We start from the raw sequence: 16,511 nt of genomic DNA on the forward strand, positions 1-16,511 counted from the left end.
CGTTACAGCATGCACACGCAATCACACGCATGCTGCACAGTACTACATACAGACATGATGTAGGCCATGGGCTAGTTAGGCACACAGCATTAGACCTTTATTGAGTTGGCTTGGAAGCCTCACTCCAGTTACACAAGTCAAAAATTGCCTGTTCACTTTACTGATCCCAGTCACAAAAAAACGGTATACCGCCACCTCCTCGCTCATGCTACTAAACTGTGGGTAAAGGTAGTAGGCCTCTACTACTACCCGGGTAAAGCTTTGTGCAACCCTCCTGGTCTAAGAAGACCACAATCAGTGAGACAGGCATAAATCATGGCACACATGCATGATCCGTGTCCACCCAGGAAAAATCAATACTAAATACCGCTGCAGGTGGAGCACTGACAGAAGGGATGCACATCGATCACCATGCAGAGAACTTCTCCATCCCAACATTTAAAGTCCTAGAGAATTACTTTTTAGTGAGATTGATAGCACAGAGGTCTCTTTCTTCCATCTACTGTATAGAGACTGTTCAAATGTTTTTCAACATAACCTACTTTTCCTTAGGATATAGGTAGGATTCATGTTAATAAACCTTTTCTAGTACATTTAGTTGCCAGAAAACACCAATCGGTAGCACAACCAAAACAATATCAATTCAGTTGGAAGGCATAATGTGAGTTAAATATATTCTTGCATTTTCAGGCCTACTTGATTTTTTAATCAATTATCAGAATGTGAAAAAGAAGCCAATGAAAAAATATTACATTTTTCATGCATTAAATAATGGTTCAGTGTATTTCTGTAACAGATTTATTTCTTTACCCTTTAGAAGCGAAAGGTCATTTATCAATTTTAGTTCTGAAGGAAAAACAACAATCAGTCACTAATGGCAATTATAAAGATTAAACAGCCCATTCCATCAGACAATATCACTGGAGGCTGCATGCCAAGTCTTAGCGCCCTGCAATTTCGCATACACGGCATGGTACATTTACCTCCAAAACTGTGTTTTCAATTACTTTTGACAAAATGTACACACTTTCATGTTTTCACACAAAAAACGGGAGAACACATCTTGTCTTGAAATACCACAAGAAAGGTCTATTCTTGACTTTGGAAATCTAATGAGTTTAGAGTTGAGCTGAGATGACATGTATTTAGACTTTGCGTAAATGATCTAGGGATATTTTGTATATTATTGAAGTAAAACGAATGTAAAATGGGTTACAAAATCATGACATGTTTTTGTAAAACTCATGCTACAGAAGTTTTCCCAGTAATAAACCTGTAGATAGAAAATGTTTAAACTGCCCAATATAAAGGTGGTCCAAGTAGCTCTCTCAGTTATGGAACATATGGTATTTATATGACTAGAAGACCCCTCTCAATTATTCAGAGCAAGCATAAAAATATAAGCCAATTCATGCAAATGGAAATGTTATTTATACTTAAGCATAAGGGGCCATATGTATCAAGCAAATTCGCATTCGCAAAGTTTCGGCCTTTGCGAATGCTAATTTGCTAAACGGTATGTATGAAACATTTTGGCTGCAAAATAAGGAATCGCAAAATTTGCCATTCCTTATTTTGTGATTGCACTTAAGGAATCGCAAATTTTGCGATTCCTTAAATGCAATGTATCAAAGAAAAATTAACTCAAAAATGCCCATAAGGATTCGCAAATTACCACCAACTTCTAGTTGGTGGTAAGTTGCGAATTCTTTTAAAAAAGCAATTTTATTAAAATCCAAAGGTGCCATATGACGCTCATACATGCCCTTAGGGCATGTATTTGCGCCATATGCCCACACATGTCATTTTCAGGGGTGCAGCAGGGTGTTCTTGAGACACCCTTGCACCCTTGAAAATATTCCTAATCGCAATTTAGGAATGTTAAGGAATCGCTAAAAAGAAGCAATTTCCTACATACATACCATTTTGCGATTTCTAAATAGGGATTCCTTAAAAATCGCTATTTAGGAATCGCAAAAAGGAATGTTGATACATATGGCCCTTAGAGTTATATACTATCTCTCTGGAAACCCACCTCATATCATGGATCTTTTCAGTGAACGGCGAATATTACAATAGGCTCAAAGGTCTCAATTAACTATAAAACCATCCCCATTCGTGCTAGTGCAAATCCAATGCGCACTATCACAAATGTTCTAAAATATAGGCAAATATTCAAATCACCAACTACTGCAACGAGCTCATTGATCAAATCATCACCCAGGGAACACAGTAACAGCTATTCTGCTTCCACGGCTGACCACTATGTAGTCTTGTCAGCACAAGGGACTTTGAGCTTTAAAGTGAGCAAATCCACATGACTGGTGTGCCAGCGGAGCAGAGATCTGGGTACTCTTTTGCTCGATTCATGACTTTTGGAATGTCTCAAAGAACTGAAGTATTGATTTCACTAACATTTCTAGCAGATTAAAATTTCCGTTTGATCCAAAGGAAGAACATAATTATTAATTGATTCATGAATGTTTTAAAAATCCAATGTGCCATCTAGATGCTCTATGGTTTGGTCAGTAGGCCCCGAAGCTGGTGGAAATGATTTTGAATGTGTTCATGGGGAAAAACAATTTTACATTTGCCCCTTGATTTCAGTGGGAGACTTAGAGGGATTTCAGAGGTGGCTTTTCAAGATTTTGAAGTTTGCACCAGAGCTGGGCTGAAAACATTTCAGTTCTTGCAATCTGTTTGAGTATAAGGAAATCAATGTATAGACAATATCGCAAAATTACAGCTACTTCATTACTACGACACTTGTGAAATTCACTCGATGAGAGGTTTCCCTTAGCAGAACAGACTTCCACAGCTTCACAACATGATGTTATTTTATGAGCCAACCTATACCCTTCAGAGCTGGTTTCATGCTTGTTTCGCTTCTGCAATTTGCCCTATCACATGCTTCTTGTGTGGTTCAGCTGGGATGTTTTCTCATTTTCGAAAGATCCGGAGGAGAGCAATATAGACACAAATTGCCATCTTTTCTAAGTTAATCATTCATATTGGTGAATGTGAGATTGGTTTTGAGCATTGCAGACAACTACTTCTGCCAGGGTTTCTGTGAAAGCCCTGAATATTAATTGAGATTCTGAAGTTATAAGTAAGTGATCCACTCTTATGAACTTTTGCTAAGCTGCCATTAAGGGATGGTGGGCTTAAGACCTTTCAAAGTAGAGGCTTCATGCTTCATGATTGATCTCATTCACTTATGGCAAATAAGACATTGACTGTTTTCCCACAAGAAATTTAAACAAAATGGACTAAAGCTATCTAACTGTTATTTTTTATTTATCTCAGACAGAAGCCTTTGTCCTCCTCAAGCACGAAATTCCTCTGCATCAGGAAAGATTCTCACTGTGCAGTCCAACAGTATCATTAAGCTGGAAACATTTAGCTCTTCAACTGCTTTGGTAGCTACATCAGACCTACAGCCTTCAAAAGGATTCCACATTGACAAATCAGTAATCAACACTTTTGTGATGCACAAACTAGACTATTGTAACAGTCTAACACGTGGACTCCTTTTTCACTCTCAACAAGGTTATTCATCTTGCTACCAAAAATGTGTCAACCTTCAGGTACACACACCACATTGCAAACACCCAATCATTTAACTTTCAACCAAAACAGAGCCTAATACAAGTTCCTCACACCGGTCCTCGAAAAGCTGCAAAGGCCCTCCCGGTACCCACTGCCGATCCTCAAGCCTCAATTTCCATTAGGTACCAAAAATGCCCTATGCCTCCTTTAGGTTCAGTAAATTCCAGTTACTAGAACCCCGTCTATGGAACAGCCTTTGGCTCAATTTTGAGCCATATCAGACCAGTATTTTTATACGCCATTGTAGCACACTCGATGTAACAAGACAATATGGCTTAGTAAGAAATATTCACCTAAAAAACCACAATGAGGAAACGTCCACTACTGCAATGGCGGTATTTTATAATGTGCATATACAGCATTTATCTAATCAACCTATTGCTATGTCTGGTCCCTTATCCTACTCTCTCTCTCACATTGTACATAACCACCTGATTAATGCATCAATTCAAACACCAAATGATGTACCATTTTACACAGACGTAACAATTCTGTCAGAATTACATGCAAATATAATTAAACAAAAAATGCATGCAAATACAAGTTTGGAAAATTGATTTTTCCATGATGGAGCCAACATCAAGTCTTGTGAGAGACTTGTGTTCTGTACCATAAAGACAATACTATGAAAACAAACACTGGCTAAGTCAGGAGGTCGCGCCCTGGCATGCTAGTAAAATGGATACGTTTTTAAAACGTTTTTTACAGCAAGGATATGTGACACAAATAAAGAGAAAACTGACGACCACCACCTAAATATGGCCACATTATGCTTACAAAAAAGTTACATTTAAAAAACATTTACTGATGGAGCTATTTTGCAAATTATGTTTTAAACAAACAATCCTTTTAGCTGTGGCAATCACTTCATCATTACTTTTTATTAAAGCAACACAAAGAAATCATCACCCAATAAACACTCAAATAACAGGCAGCATACAATGTCACAATGTCGCTTTAACTGTTCATAAAAACAATTTTTAGAAGGATATTGGAAATAAATCACTAAGTAACTAGACACTAGACGTGCATACATTTCTTGAAGCTAATATACAAAAATAAAACTTTAAAATTATTTTAAGCGGATGTGAACAATGTGTGCAAGCTGTGTGTGGTCACTCACAGTAAAGGGAGCAAATAGGTAAAGTGGGCAAACCCACAGCCCAACGCTGTAGTGGGCAGAGGAAAAATGTAAATGACATTTCAGCCGACAAATGGATAAAGTCCGCTGCCCAAAAGTCTCTCTACATCTGTATATGTTGTAAAACAAAGCACTGATGAAAGAGCTAAAGTTGTCTCATATACCAGACCTAAAAACATCACTGTCATGTGCACTATTTTAGTCCTTTTATAACAGAGAGAAAACAAATGTTGTACCTGTTTATGTGCGATTTCGAGATTTGCTTTAATGTTAAAATTAAGAAAATGGTCTGTGTAACCAATGAGCAGCATAGATCCAAAGACCCTTCGTTAAAGAATGCTGTCTTCACAGCTGAATGTGTTTGTGAACAATGTCTGAGCGCTGCTGAGGCTTCGCTTCTGCGGGACCTCCAAGAAATAGAGTAAGAAGTGGCTGAGGGGCAGGCATTAGCATCAGCTACAGTAGGATACTTAATCTCATTGGTGAATGTTGTGTTTTATGGCACAAGTGAATAACCTTGCTTACTTAGCGGGCAACATGTGTTATTCCTTTCCATGTGCTATGGGAGTGTGGGGGGTACCCACACTGAGTCCCGACGGTGCTCCACACTCCCATAGCACTTGTTTTCAAATTTCAGTCCCTCATCTGCCAGAAGAGACTTTCCTGCGGCGCCCAGAAACGTCACACCTGCATCTAGGACTACTGACTTTAAAGTATCAATCAAACTTGGTGTGCCACACCACCCTCTTTTTTCGTTTTTTATTCCTTTCCATCCCATTCTTCTGGGAGCTTTGCGTCCTAATTTGTCAATATTAATTTGGAACCTATAAATGTTTAATATCACAGAACAGTTTTACGTAAGTCTCTCCATCTTGAACTCTCTTCCACTTGGTTAGCCATCCCTGAAGTTTCCCCCTATTTTTTCTAGTATTTTTCTTTATATACCGCAAACTTGACCCAAAGGTATCAGAGCTCTTTACATGAGCACCAGTTGCATTACAGCCGGACACACACTTTTTTTTATAGGCACAGGAAAATAAGTGATTTGCACAGTATAACAGGATGTTTGAGACCCCCGCCGGACTCGAACCTGGTTCCCCCCCCCCCGTCAAGGTTGGACGCTCTAGCCATTAAGCCACATCCTCTCCCATGTCTGCACTCTCTCCATTCAACATATGGCAGTTACATTATTTAGACTATTTATAGTTTTCACTGTAAAGAGAAACGTATATCACCAGGGCTATTATTGTGGATGCGCCATATCACCCATGTAAGGGTTGACCAGCACTATGCACAAAAGTTAATAATAAAAAAGCCTTTAAAAGGTCTTTAACTTAATATTCACCTTGTGCCTCTGCAATTAGTTGTGAACGCTAATCAGCTGCATAGAGTCTACAAAACAACAGTCAAGTTCACAATTAACTTAAGTGCGCTTTTTGTTCTTTACCTGATAATAGCTGGAGCAGGCACACCTCTGGCGCGGAGGGGGGGCTTTCCGCGAGCAGCTGGGGCTTCGGCTTTTTCAGAACCACCATTCAAATACGTCAGCTCTTGGAGCTGAGCATGTCGGATTTCATCATTGTAGTCCTAAATACAAATCAAACAATGTTCCTTGTAGGGAAGAAGTATTACCATGAATGCATTCTGAATATGTTACATTGCTTTTTATATTTCCTGTTAATTATGGAAGCACAACGTCTTAATTTGGAACGCATGCTAATTCGCATTTCATTATGTAAAAAGTAAGAACAGCATGCAACAAGAAGTTCACTTAATTGCTAAATAATACATGCAACAAAGGCTCAGTTCAGTATCAATTATATGTGTAACAAAAGCTCAATGAAATGTGAATTATAGGTAAAAGGATATAAAGTTCAAGTCAAAATTAGGCGTAACGCTTGTCAGGCCAATTACAGTTGTAAGAAAGGGACAATTTAATGCCAATTATATACTTCACAAAAACTCACTTGTGCCAATTATAAAAGTGACAAATTCTTACTTTAGTGTCATTTTGGAGCTAATGTATAGCCACCCTGCACCAAGGTAAAGCTATTGTCATACCCAGTGTGAATCTTGCCCTTTGTCAAAAACAAACTGTGCATGTATCCATGCCAATTTGTCACTTCTCAGTAGCCTCAAAGTTACAATTGTTTGCAACTACACCTACTCAGTAAATAGGTGTGTAATTTCCATGTTGAAAAGTATTCAGAACAAGGTTTGTAATGCCGAAATCTATCATTAATGCATCTGTATGCGTGCCTTCACACCAATGTGTTGGTTTCGAGGAGCTGTGAGTCTGTGATGCGAGAACCTGCATCGTCGTTGAGGCTGCAGTCGACAAGAGATTTAAGATGTGAGGGCCTGCATCAGTGATGCTTTACACAGTGGCAGTTCCGCTGCGAGATCAATGCAGAGTCCTTGAACTGGGAGATTTTTCGCACCAAAGGCGATTAATCGGGGTTCCTACACGTGGCAAAGGAGATACGTCGGTACTGCTGGGTCGACAGATGGACTGGCAGAACGCCTTCAGGTCCACTTCCAAGGGTCCAGGAAGAGCGTGACACCACTTGACACAGTAGATCTCACAGTTGCAGAGTCCAGGTACTGGTTACAAGAGACTAGCCTTTGGATTTACTCTGGGGTTCTTGAGTTCAGGTTGCAGGTCCAGTCCTTTTCACACAGGCAAGAGGGAAGCAGGAAGCAGTCCTTCAGGGCAGCAGACCAGCAGTGTGCCTGTCTTTTCAGCAACACAGCACTCCTTCTTCCTGGCAGAGTATCCCTCTTTCCAGAAGTGTACTGAGGAGTTGTTGGAGGTCCAATACCTATACCCAGTTCTGCCTTTGAAGTGTGAGAAGCTTATAGAGGTTTCCCTTTGAAGTGCACAGGTGTCCTATCTTCCTGGCCCAAGACCAACTAAAGGGGGTATGCAGCCCGTTGTGGGCCAGCAGCACAAAGTCGATTGAAGTGTAGGTCCGACTGTGCCATGCTCTTCCACCCCATTTGCCACTGAGGACCCATCTAGGCACACCTAAGCTCCCTATTGTGTGTAGCTGTCTAAGAGCAATACACAAAGCCCAACTGTCAAATACACAAAGTTATGTGACCGAGAGACAGGCTGCAGGCACCAAATGGCTAAACAGAAAAAAGTCCACTTTCTAAAAGGGACATTTGAAAAATTGTAACTTAAATTCCAACTTCTCCATAAGTTAGGATTTTTCAAAGACACCCAACATAAATTGGTTACCTGTCCCCTTTTGGAAGTTACTGCTTATTGTTACTCCGGAACCCATGAAGGATTGGTGTTGAATTAATATAGTGAAATATGGAAGTAATTTGAGTGGTGTATATTAGTCAGGTATTTGGATTGCATCAGTTATTTGGATGGAGAAGAGTAGCGGAGAAATAGAAGAGGGAAACATTTTTGCATTTATATAGTGCTTGCTGCCCATGATGAGGTGTTGAAGAGCTTTTTTCAGTGAGTAGCACGCTACTCTGGAACCCATTAAAGGATTAGTGGTGAATTAGTATAGTGAAATATGAAATTTGAGGATTGTACATGTTAGTCTGTTATTTTGATTAAAAACAATAGTGGAGGGATAGAAGAGTGAAGGCTTTAGAATGGTTTTTTTTGGGAGGTCATACCAGTAGGAGGAGACTTGGGATGAGTAAAATGGGATGCGGTGGGAACCAGACGCAAAAATTCCGCCCGGGGTTGCCCACTGTCAACAAATCGAGCAGGAAGATTATTCCAGAGCGTGTGCATGCCCCATCTACACCTACAGTGGTCTATCCTGAAGTTACGAGGAAGGACACCCCAGATGACAGTCTTTTGGCTTCTTTCAAAGACTTTGAAAGGAAGGTTATTTCAGCCCTAAATGCGTTTGACACTCGGATCTCTACACTTGAGCAAACTGTTGGTTCTTTGAAGTGATCAGTGGATACCCTATATTCAAGTATAAATAGCCGGTGCTCCGATCCCCAGCACACCATTCCAAACGCAGGTCCGAGTACTCTCCCCCACGATGCCATTGCCAGCAGAAGGGGGGGAGCAACATCTCAGGCTCAAGCACAGGCCCAATTCTCATTGGCAGCTTTATCACAACCGCCTTGGCGATCCTACACTCACAACCTCCCCAATGTTCCTAGGGTCACAGAGGCTAACTTTGGGTAGCAAGCACTTGGCACTGCGACGCAGCAGGGAAGCCTGGGCAGCTCAGATTTGTCCTCCGCTGCCAGATCTCAACACTCACACCCAACATACTGCCCCTTTAATACCACCATCCAGCTACCCTCAGCGGCAACTCCCTACGTCATTGTACTGCAGGAAGTGCCCCCTTTAAGGAGTGGGGTAGAGGAAAGCTTCAATCAACCTAAAAATAAGACTGTTCACTGGCTAGCAACCAGGACTAATGTGTCATATCCCTCCACGCAGATGTTGGCAGAGAAAATTATAATGGTCAGTAGGGTGGGTTGGATAGGCCAAACCCGGAAAACTGCAAAGGGGGATTGCGTCATAGTGAATTTGAATAACCCCCTGGAGGAGGTTTTAATTTTTCTCGCCTTAGGCTCGACGGGCACACCTTCAGACTGTATTACAGCTCTCCCACTGGGCTTTTATTTACCCCACTCCCAACATTGGGGGCTTCAGAGATTTGACTTACAACAGGGAATGCTGCGGGATTGCCTAGCAAATGCACAGGCCTCATTTAACACCACTCCCTTGTTACTGAGCAATCGTTTCCTTCCATTGAGCAAATACGATGACCCCGATAGACTGGACTCTTCTCTCAAACAGACCTTCAGACTCATGCCATCCTAACCTAAGGATATTGTGATAGCGACCCTAGACTTTATTAAAGTCATCTGTTGGAATATATCCGGGGTCCGGAGCAAACTGTTTGATTGTGACTGGCTGGGCATGCTGAAGAACTTTGTTCTGATCTGTCTACATGAAACATGGGACACTAAGGGTTGCTTGTATCTTGATAGTTACTCCTACCACTCAGTTTTAGCTACCTGCTCTTCTAGTGGGCGTGCTAGTGGTGGCCTTACGACTCTAACTAAATTAGAATATAACTGTAAAGTACAGGTGATAAATTCTAAATGTAAAACTATTTTGGGCACCCTTTTAATATTTCCTAACAAACGTAGACTGCTCCTTATCAATTCCTATAATGCAGTGCATGTTTTATCTGTGACTTTTTTCTGTCAGAGCCCCTCTTTACTCTAATTATGTTAGTGGGAGATTTAAACCTGCATCTGTGCCGCTGCTGTGTTAATAATAAGGGATTTGATTTTGAAAGGCCTTTTGCAACCCAGGCACATTTTAAACTCATATGCCAAGGGGAAGTGACAAACAGTCTCATTTTGGAGTTTAATCTGGTGAACTTGTTGGTGACCAAAAATGACCCTGTGGAGGCTTACACACCCACCTTTAAGGTGGGAGGGCACAAAAGTGTAATTGACTATATCTTTGTCTCTAGTTGTCTGCTACCCACACTTTTAGACTTTGAGATTTTACAACATTATCTAAGCAATCATAACCCGTTAACCGCTTTATTCTATTGGGATAATAAAGCGGTGAGCTCTACATCCGCTTACCAGACGCCCACCACACTCGCTGATCAGGGTCGAAAGGAAAAAATGGGTCTACATCATCCCATCGGCATTTGCAATAAGGTAACTCCAATGTTATCTTATGGGAGAGGTAGGCCTTGCAGTCCTGTAGTACGAATCTCCTATTTTTTTTACTACCAGGACAATGTAAAACTTAACAGTACATGCCCAATATTTTAAATAGACTGTATCCTGCCCTCTGGGCTCTCAAAGGCCAACCCGAGGGGTGACATATTTATTAAAAAGGAAGGCTTGGGCCTGGAAAAAGGTTAATTTTGCCAGGTCAAAATTGCAGCTTAAATCTAAACACACAGGCTGCAATGGCAGTTCTGAGTCCTGTTTCCAGAGCTATTTAAGTGGGTGACACAATAAGTGTTGCAGGCCACTTGCAACAGTTTATTTACAGGCCCTGGGTACATGTAGTACCGCTTTACTAGAGACATTTAAGTAAATAAAATACGCTAATTTGGGATAAGCCATTGTTACCATGTTTTAAGAAGTGAGTGCATGCACTTTAGCACTGGTCAGCAGTGGTAAAGGGCACAGAGTCCTAAGGCCAGCAAAAACGAGATCAGCAAAATAAAGGACAAAGGCAAAATGTTTGAGGGAAGACCAACCTAAGGCTGACAGGTCTAATACCACCATTGGAAGTTTACACACTAGTCTATCCCTATGTTGGAAGAAACTACAACAGTGATTCCTTCTCTGGACTTAGCACCTCATCCAGAAATATAAGTATTTTAATTATTGACCCAACTCAAAACCATGCGTATCATCTGCATGTAGACACCTTCTCAGCATGCATATACATCCAATCTTAAGATTGAAAAACAATTACATAGAATGACATACTTACAGGAATAAGGAACTTTTTGATTTCATCTAGAGCGTGTCCCATCCTGGCATATGCCTCTGCTGGCGGTGCAAATACTTCAATTAACACATGAAGATCATCATTTAAATGGAAGTATTTTGCTTCTCCGCTTTTTCTTAATTCTTCTTCCTAACAGAAGTAAAACACATATATCTAAACAAAGTAACATGACAAAAAATATTATTTTCTATGATTTTAAATTTCTTTAATAGAGGCCATTTAGCTTCTTTTGATGCATGTATATATTTAATAAAGGCTATTCACGAAAAATAGCAGAAAAAGTGTTTTATTAACAGATATTACTGTAGCATGTTTTTAAAATCTAATACATTCTGCATCTCAGTGTGCCAGCTTCGAATGAAATGTTCTTTTGTACAGTAGGAATGTAAAATACTAGAATCTAACTAATAATCAAAAGAAAGAATCTTACAGGTGCTTCCTTCTTTCAAGTCAGGATTATATTGGGCTGAAGTGCATATAGAAATACATCAGAATTATCCATGCATACACATTTAGTTTAAATGAAGAACAGAACCATAACTACAATATTTCTACCACAAAGGAACTAAAAAAAAGATAATTGACGGATTCTGCTACACCTAATGTGGATACTTGGTAATATAGAGTCAAATAAGCAGTTTTACAAGTGACGATAAAGAACAGTGAAACAATTGAATTAATTCAAGATGTATTTGCATTAGAACAGTGGATCATCTCGTTCCTCGCCGGAAGAACCCAAAGAGTCCGCCTCCCCCTGTTCTGATCCGCGGCCACCGAAGTCATCCGCGGCGTACCTCAAGGATCCTCGTTCAGTCCCACCCTCTTCAACGTCTACATGAGCCCCCTCGTAGCCATCGCACGCCAACACAACCTTAACATCATTTCCTGCGCCGAAGACACCCAGCTGATCCTCTCCTCACCAACGACCCCGCCACCGCCAGAGCCTGCCTACACGAAGGAATGAAAGACGTCGCCGAGTGAATGAAGAACAGCCACCTGAAAATGAACTCAGCAAGACGGAAGTCCTCATCCTGGGATCATCCCCCTCCGCCTGGGACGACTCCTAGTGGCCCCCTGCCCTGGGCACCACCTCCAAGCCAACGGACCACGCACGAAACCTGGGCTTCATCCTGGACTCCTCCCTCTCGATGACCAAACAAGTCAACGCCGTCTCGTCATCCTGTTTCAACACCCTGCGCATGCTCCGAAAGATCTTTCGATGGATCCCCACCGAAACCAGGAAGACAGTCACCCAGGCCCTCGTCACCAGCCGACTGGACTACGGAAACACCCCCTAGGCTGGAACCACAGCCACTCTACAGAAAAGACTCCAGCGCATACAGAACACATCCGCACGACTCGTCCTGGACATCCCCCGCCGCAACCACATCTCCGCCCACCTGAGAGACCTGCACTGGCTCCCTGTCTGCAAGAGGATCACGTTCAGGCTCCTCACCCACGCACACAAGGCTCTCCATGACCTGGGCCCCAAGTACCTCAACAACCGCCTCACTTTCTACACGCCCACCCGCCAGCTGCGACGACCAGCCTCGCCCTCGCCACCGTACCACGCATTCACAGAGCCACCGCTGGAGAAAGATCCTTCTCCTACCTGGCGGCCAAGACATGGAACTCCCTCCCCATCCACCTACGGCTGACCCAGGACCATCTCTCCTTCAGTAAGCAACTCAAGACCTGGCTTTTCGAGCAGTAGCGGACCCCTCCCCCCCCAGCGCCTTGAGCCCCTAGCGGGTGAGTAGCATGCTCTATAAATCTGATTGATTGATTGATTGATTGAACATATGTTGGGCCAGCAATCTTGCTGGAAACAAACATGGAACTGTTAATGTACTATTGAAAATGGTTACCTTTGCTTTATCTCTCATTGACCCTTTTCCAAGAATGGACATTTTTGTTAGTGTGTCTTCCTGTAACCGCTTCAATGAATTACCACGTGGACCCAGAAGCTTACCAACAAAGTTGAACTAGGAGACAAAAAGAACATTTTATAAGTAGGGTCTTAAAGACATTCAACATACCAACCAAATATGTGATAATAACTGATGAACATATACTTTAAATAGGAAAACTGGAAAGCAAAACGTTAATAAAGTAGCATGAAGAACTACCAAATGGAACATTCTAGCACACTTAGGATGAACAGTTTGTAACAAAAAAGCATGACGTGTTCTTAGAGTTTCATGCTAAAGTGCTTGGACACACTTCACAAATATAGGTATATTCATCTTTACATTGGCATCTTTGGGACCCTAATAATTATTGGTGAACGCTTTGGTAGTACATATTTTTAATACAGAATTTGGAGCCAGTAGGAGGATACAATGCACACAATAATTGATTATGAAGTTAATGTGAAGATTATGCTTGCTGTTTCCCTCTGAGGCGGAAGCCGAAGGTCTACTGTGCTCTCTTGCACCTTTACCTACAAAACGATTGATTTACTAATTGTTTTAAAAATTGTACCATATTTTACTTGTAGCGCTTTTAAACATCCCTGACACCCCCACAGCGAGACTACTTCGCTGAGGCACAAACTCCTTTCCACAGCGTCGCTCTTTCGAGGCGCAGGGAAGCTTTGAACACCACTTTGGCCGCCATCTTAGATTGGGCAGGCTCGCCGGAGAGCTCGGCGCCCCTCCCGCCCTCCCTGGGTATTTAACAGGGCGCAAATCGTTTCCGCGTGATTATGCTTGCTGTTTCCCTCTGAGGCGGAAGCCGGAGGTCTACTGTGCTCTCTTGCACCTTTACCTACAAAACGATTGATTTACTAATTGTTTTAAAAATTGTACCATATTTTACTTGTAGCACTTTTAAACATCCCTGACACCCCCCACAGCGAGACTACTTCGCTGAGGCACAAACTCCTTTCCACAGCGTCGCTCTTTCGAGGCGCAGGGAAGCTTTGAACACCACTTTGGCCGCCATCTTAGATTGGGCAGGCTCGCCGGAGAGCTCGGCGCCCCTCCCGCCCTCCCTGGGTATTTAACAGGGCGCAAATCGTTTCCGCGTGATTATGCTTGCTGTTTCCCTCTGAGGCGGAAGCCGGAGGTCTACTGTGCTCTCTTGCACCTTTACCTACAAAACGATTGATTTACTAATTGTTTTAAAAATTGTACCATATTTTACTTGTAGCGCTTTTAAACATCCCTGACACCCCCCACAGCGAGACTACTTCGCTGAGGCACAAACTCCTTTCCACAGCGTCGCTCTTTCGAGGCGCAGGGAAGCTTTGAACACCACTTTGGCCGCCATCTTAGATTGGGCAGGCTCGCCGGAGAGCTCAGCGCCCCTCCCCACCCTCCTCCCGCCCCGCCCAAAGTATGTATAAAAACAACAACATTGCCCGTCCGCGCAGCGGGCGGGCGCAGCGGGCGCGCCAAAGGCAAGCCAAAGGCAAGCCCGTCTGCGCCCGTCCGCGCCGGGACCGGGCCCAGGGCCATAATCCCTGCCCCCCACCTCTCTTATGCCCGTAATGCACTCCTGGAGATCCGTCCACCCAATGGCCCGCTTTGCACTAAACTTAATGTCTCCCTCATGCAGACGCCACTACATATACAATGTGAACACTGTAATACTCCGTTAGTGTTCAGTAATCCAGCAAGGGATATTAGATCCTGCACTACTGAGGCTGAAACGTATGTCTCCATGGCACTTATCAATGCGCATTCCCTGGGCAAACACTGCCAAGATATAGCTGACCTCATCAGTGACAATTATTTAGATATACTCTATATTACAGAGACATGGTCCGATGAGGCATCCGCCCCTGACTATGTCACGGCAGTCCCCCCAGGCTACAATGCCTACCGACAGGACAGGTCCACAGGAAAGGGAGGAGGGATAGCTATAATAGAACATTTCAAAATTCGTTGCTCGCCAATACCTATCAACTCTTGCGAAGCCATGCTGTTTGATATAAAATTAACCCCCACCTACAATTTCAAGGGAACACTGATTTACAGACCCCCGGGGTCAAGATCTGCGTTTCTCACCAATCTCAGTAATATTACCGAGTCTATAGCATTGGAAGACTCCACCACGATAATGAGAGATTTTAATTTCCATTTAGAGCTTCCTAGTGATAGGGATACTGCAGCCCTCGTATCTGACCTAGACGTAATGAGCCTCAGACAACTGGTTAAAACCCCTACCCATCTGGCAGGCCATACGCTGGACGGTATCTTCAGTAATGTGGAAGGACTGTCTATCACCTCAGTTCTCCCTATGACCTGGACTGACCATTCAGTCATCTTTAGTAGACTTGCCATCAAAGGTCCTCAGAGAAAAAAGGCCGCCCCTGCGAAAAAAGGCACTTTCACAGCATGGAACGATATTAATTCCAACGACTTAACGTTTCTTCTCAACTCCACAATTCCGGAGCTATCCACTGACCCCATCACCGCAACCAACCAATTCCAAAAATGGTTAGGTGAAGCTACAACTCAGTTGGCACCCACCAAATCAATATCCAAAAATAGAAATATGCCCAAAGCTCAGTGGTATACGGTAGAACTTAAAACTCAAAAACAATTAACCAGGAATAGGGAAAGACACTGGCGAAGAACTTACGACAGTGAAAGTAGGGAGAAATATAAGAAAGCTCTTGCTACCTATAAAACAATGTTAATTGCAGCAAAGAAGGATTTTTTCACACGCCACATAGAAACTGCCAAAAACTCCAGCAAACAGCTATATCACATTGCCAAAACCCTTGCTGGCAATGCCCCGGATCTTAATCCACCTCCATCGCAAACTCTATGTGATGCTCTATCGGAATTCTTTTTTGCAAAAGTTAACAACATTTATCAAATATTTAATTCCGACCAGGTTAGCAGTAGTACTACTACCATCATGATCACTCCCAGAACCACCATGACCTGCTTTAGTCCCCTCACCACTGACCAAATCAAGGGCATAGTAACAACGATCAAAGCTGGATCCGCCATGGATCCCTGCCCATCCTCCGTACTTGCCAAGGTATCGGATACAGTAATCCCAATCATCACCATGGTCTGCAATACAATCCTGGCGTCCGGATCTTATCCCGACTCACTTAAATACACCCTGATCAAGCCTCTGCTTAAAAAGCCTGGTCTAGGCAAAGGAGAACTAAAAAATTATCGCCCTATAGCAAACCTCCCGTTTCTAGCTAAGGTCATAGAAAAGGCTATGAACCAGCAGCTATCAGCCTACTTAGAAAACAACAACCTGCTAGATAATACGCAGTTCGGTTTCCGCAAACATCATGGA

General features: G+C 42.6%; 1 protein-coding gene across 3 annotated transcripts in view; it reads right to left on the bottom strand.

The window, feature by feature from the left end:
* The window catches only part of KHDRBS3 (KH RNA binding domain containing, signal transduction associated 3), a 257,176-nt gene that overhangs the window by 98,856 nt on the left and 141,809 nt on the right, over positions 1 to 16,511 (bottom strand). For all 3 annotated transcript variants that reach the window (XM_078686713.1, XM_078686712.1, XM_078686711.1), the window contains exons 3-5: positions 13,109 to 13,225; positions 11,223 to 11,369; positions 6,198 to 6,337 (exon numbers count right to left, since the gene is read on the bottom strand). In XM_078686713.1, the coding sequence (XP_078542839.1) occupies positions 6,198 to 6,337; positions 11,223 to 11,369; positions 13,109 to 13,225 (404 nt within the window). The remainder of the gene's footprint in view (positions 1 to 6,197; positions 6,338 to 11,222; positions 11,370 to 13,108; positions 13,226 to 16,511) is intronic.

This window comes from Lissotriton helveticus, chromosome 4_1 (genome assembly GCF_964261635.1).
Source record: "Lissotriton helveticus chromosome 4_1, aLisHel1.1, whole genome shotgun sequence".
Taxonomy (NCBI): Eukaryota; Metazoa; Chordata; class Amphibia; order Caudata; family Salamandridae; genus Lissotriton; species Lissotriton helveticus.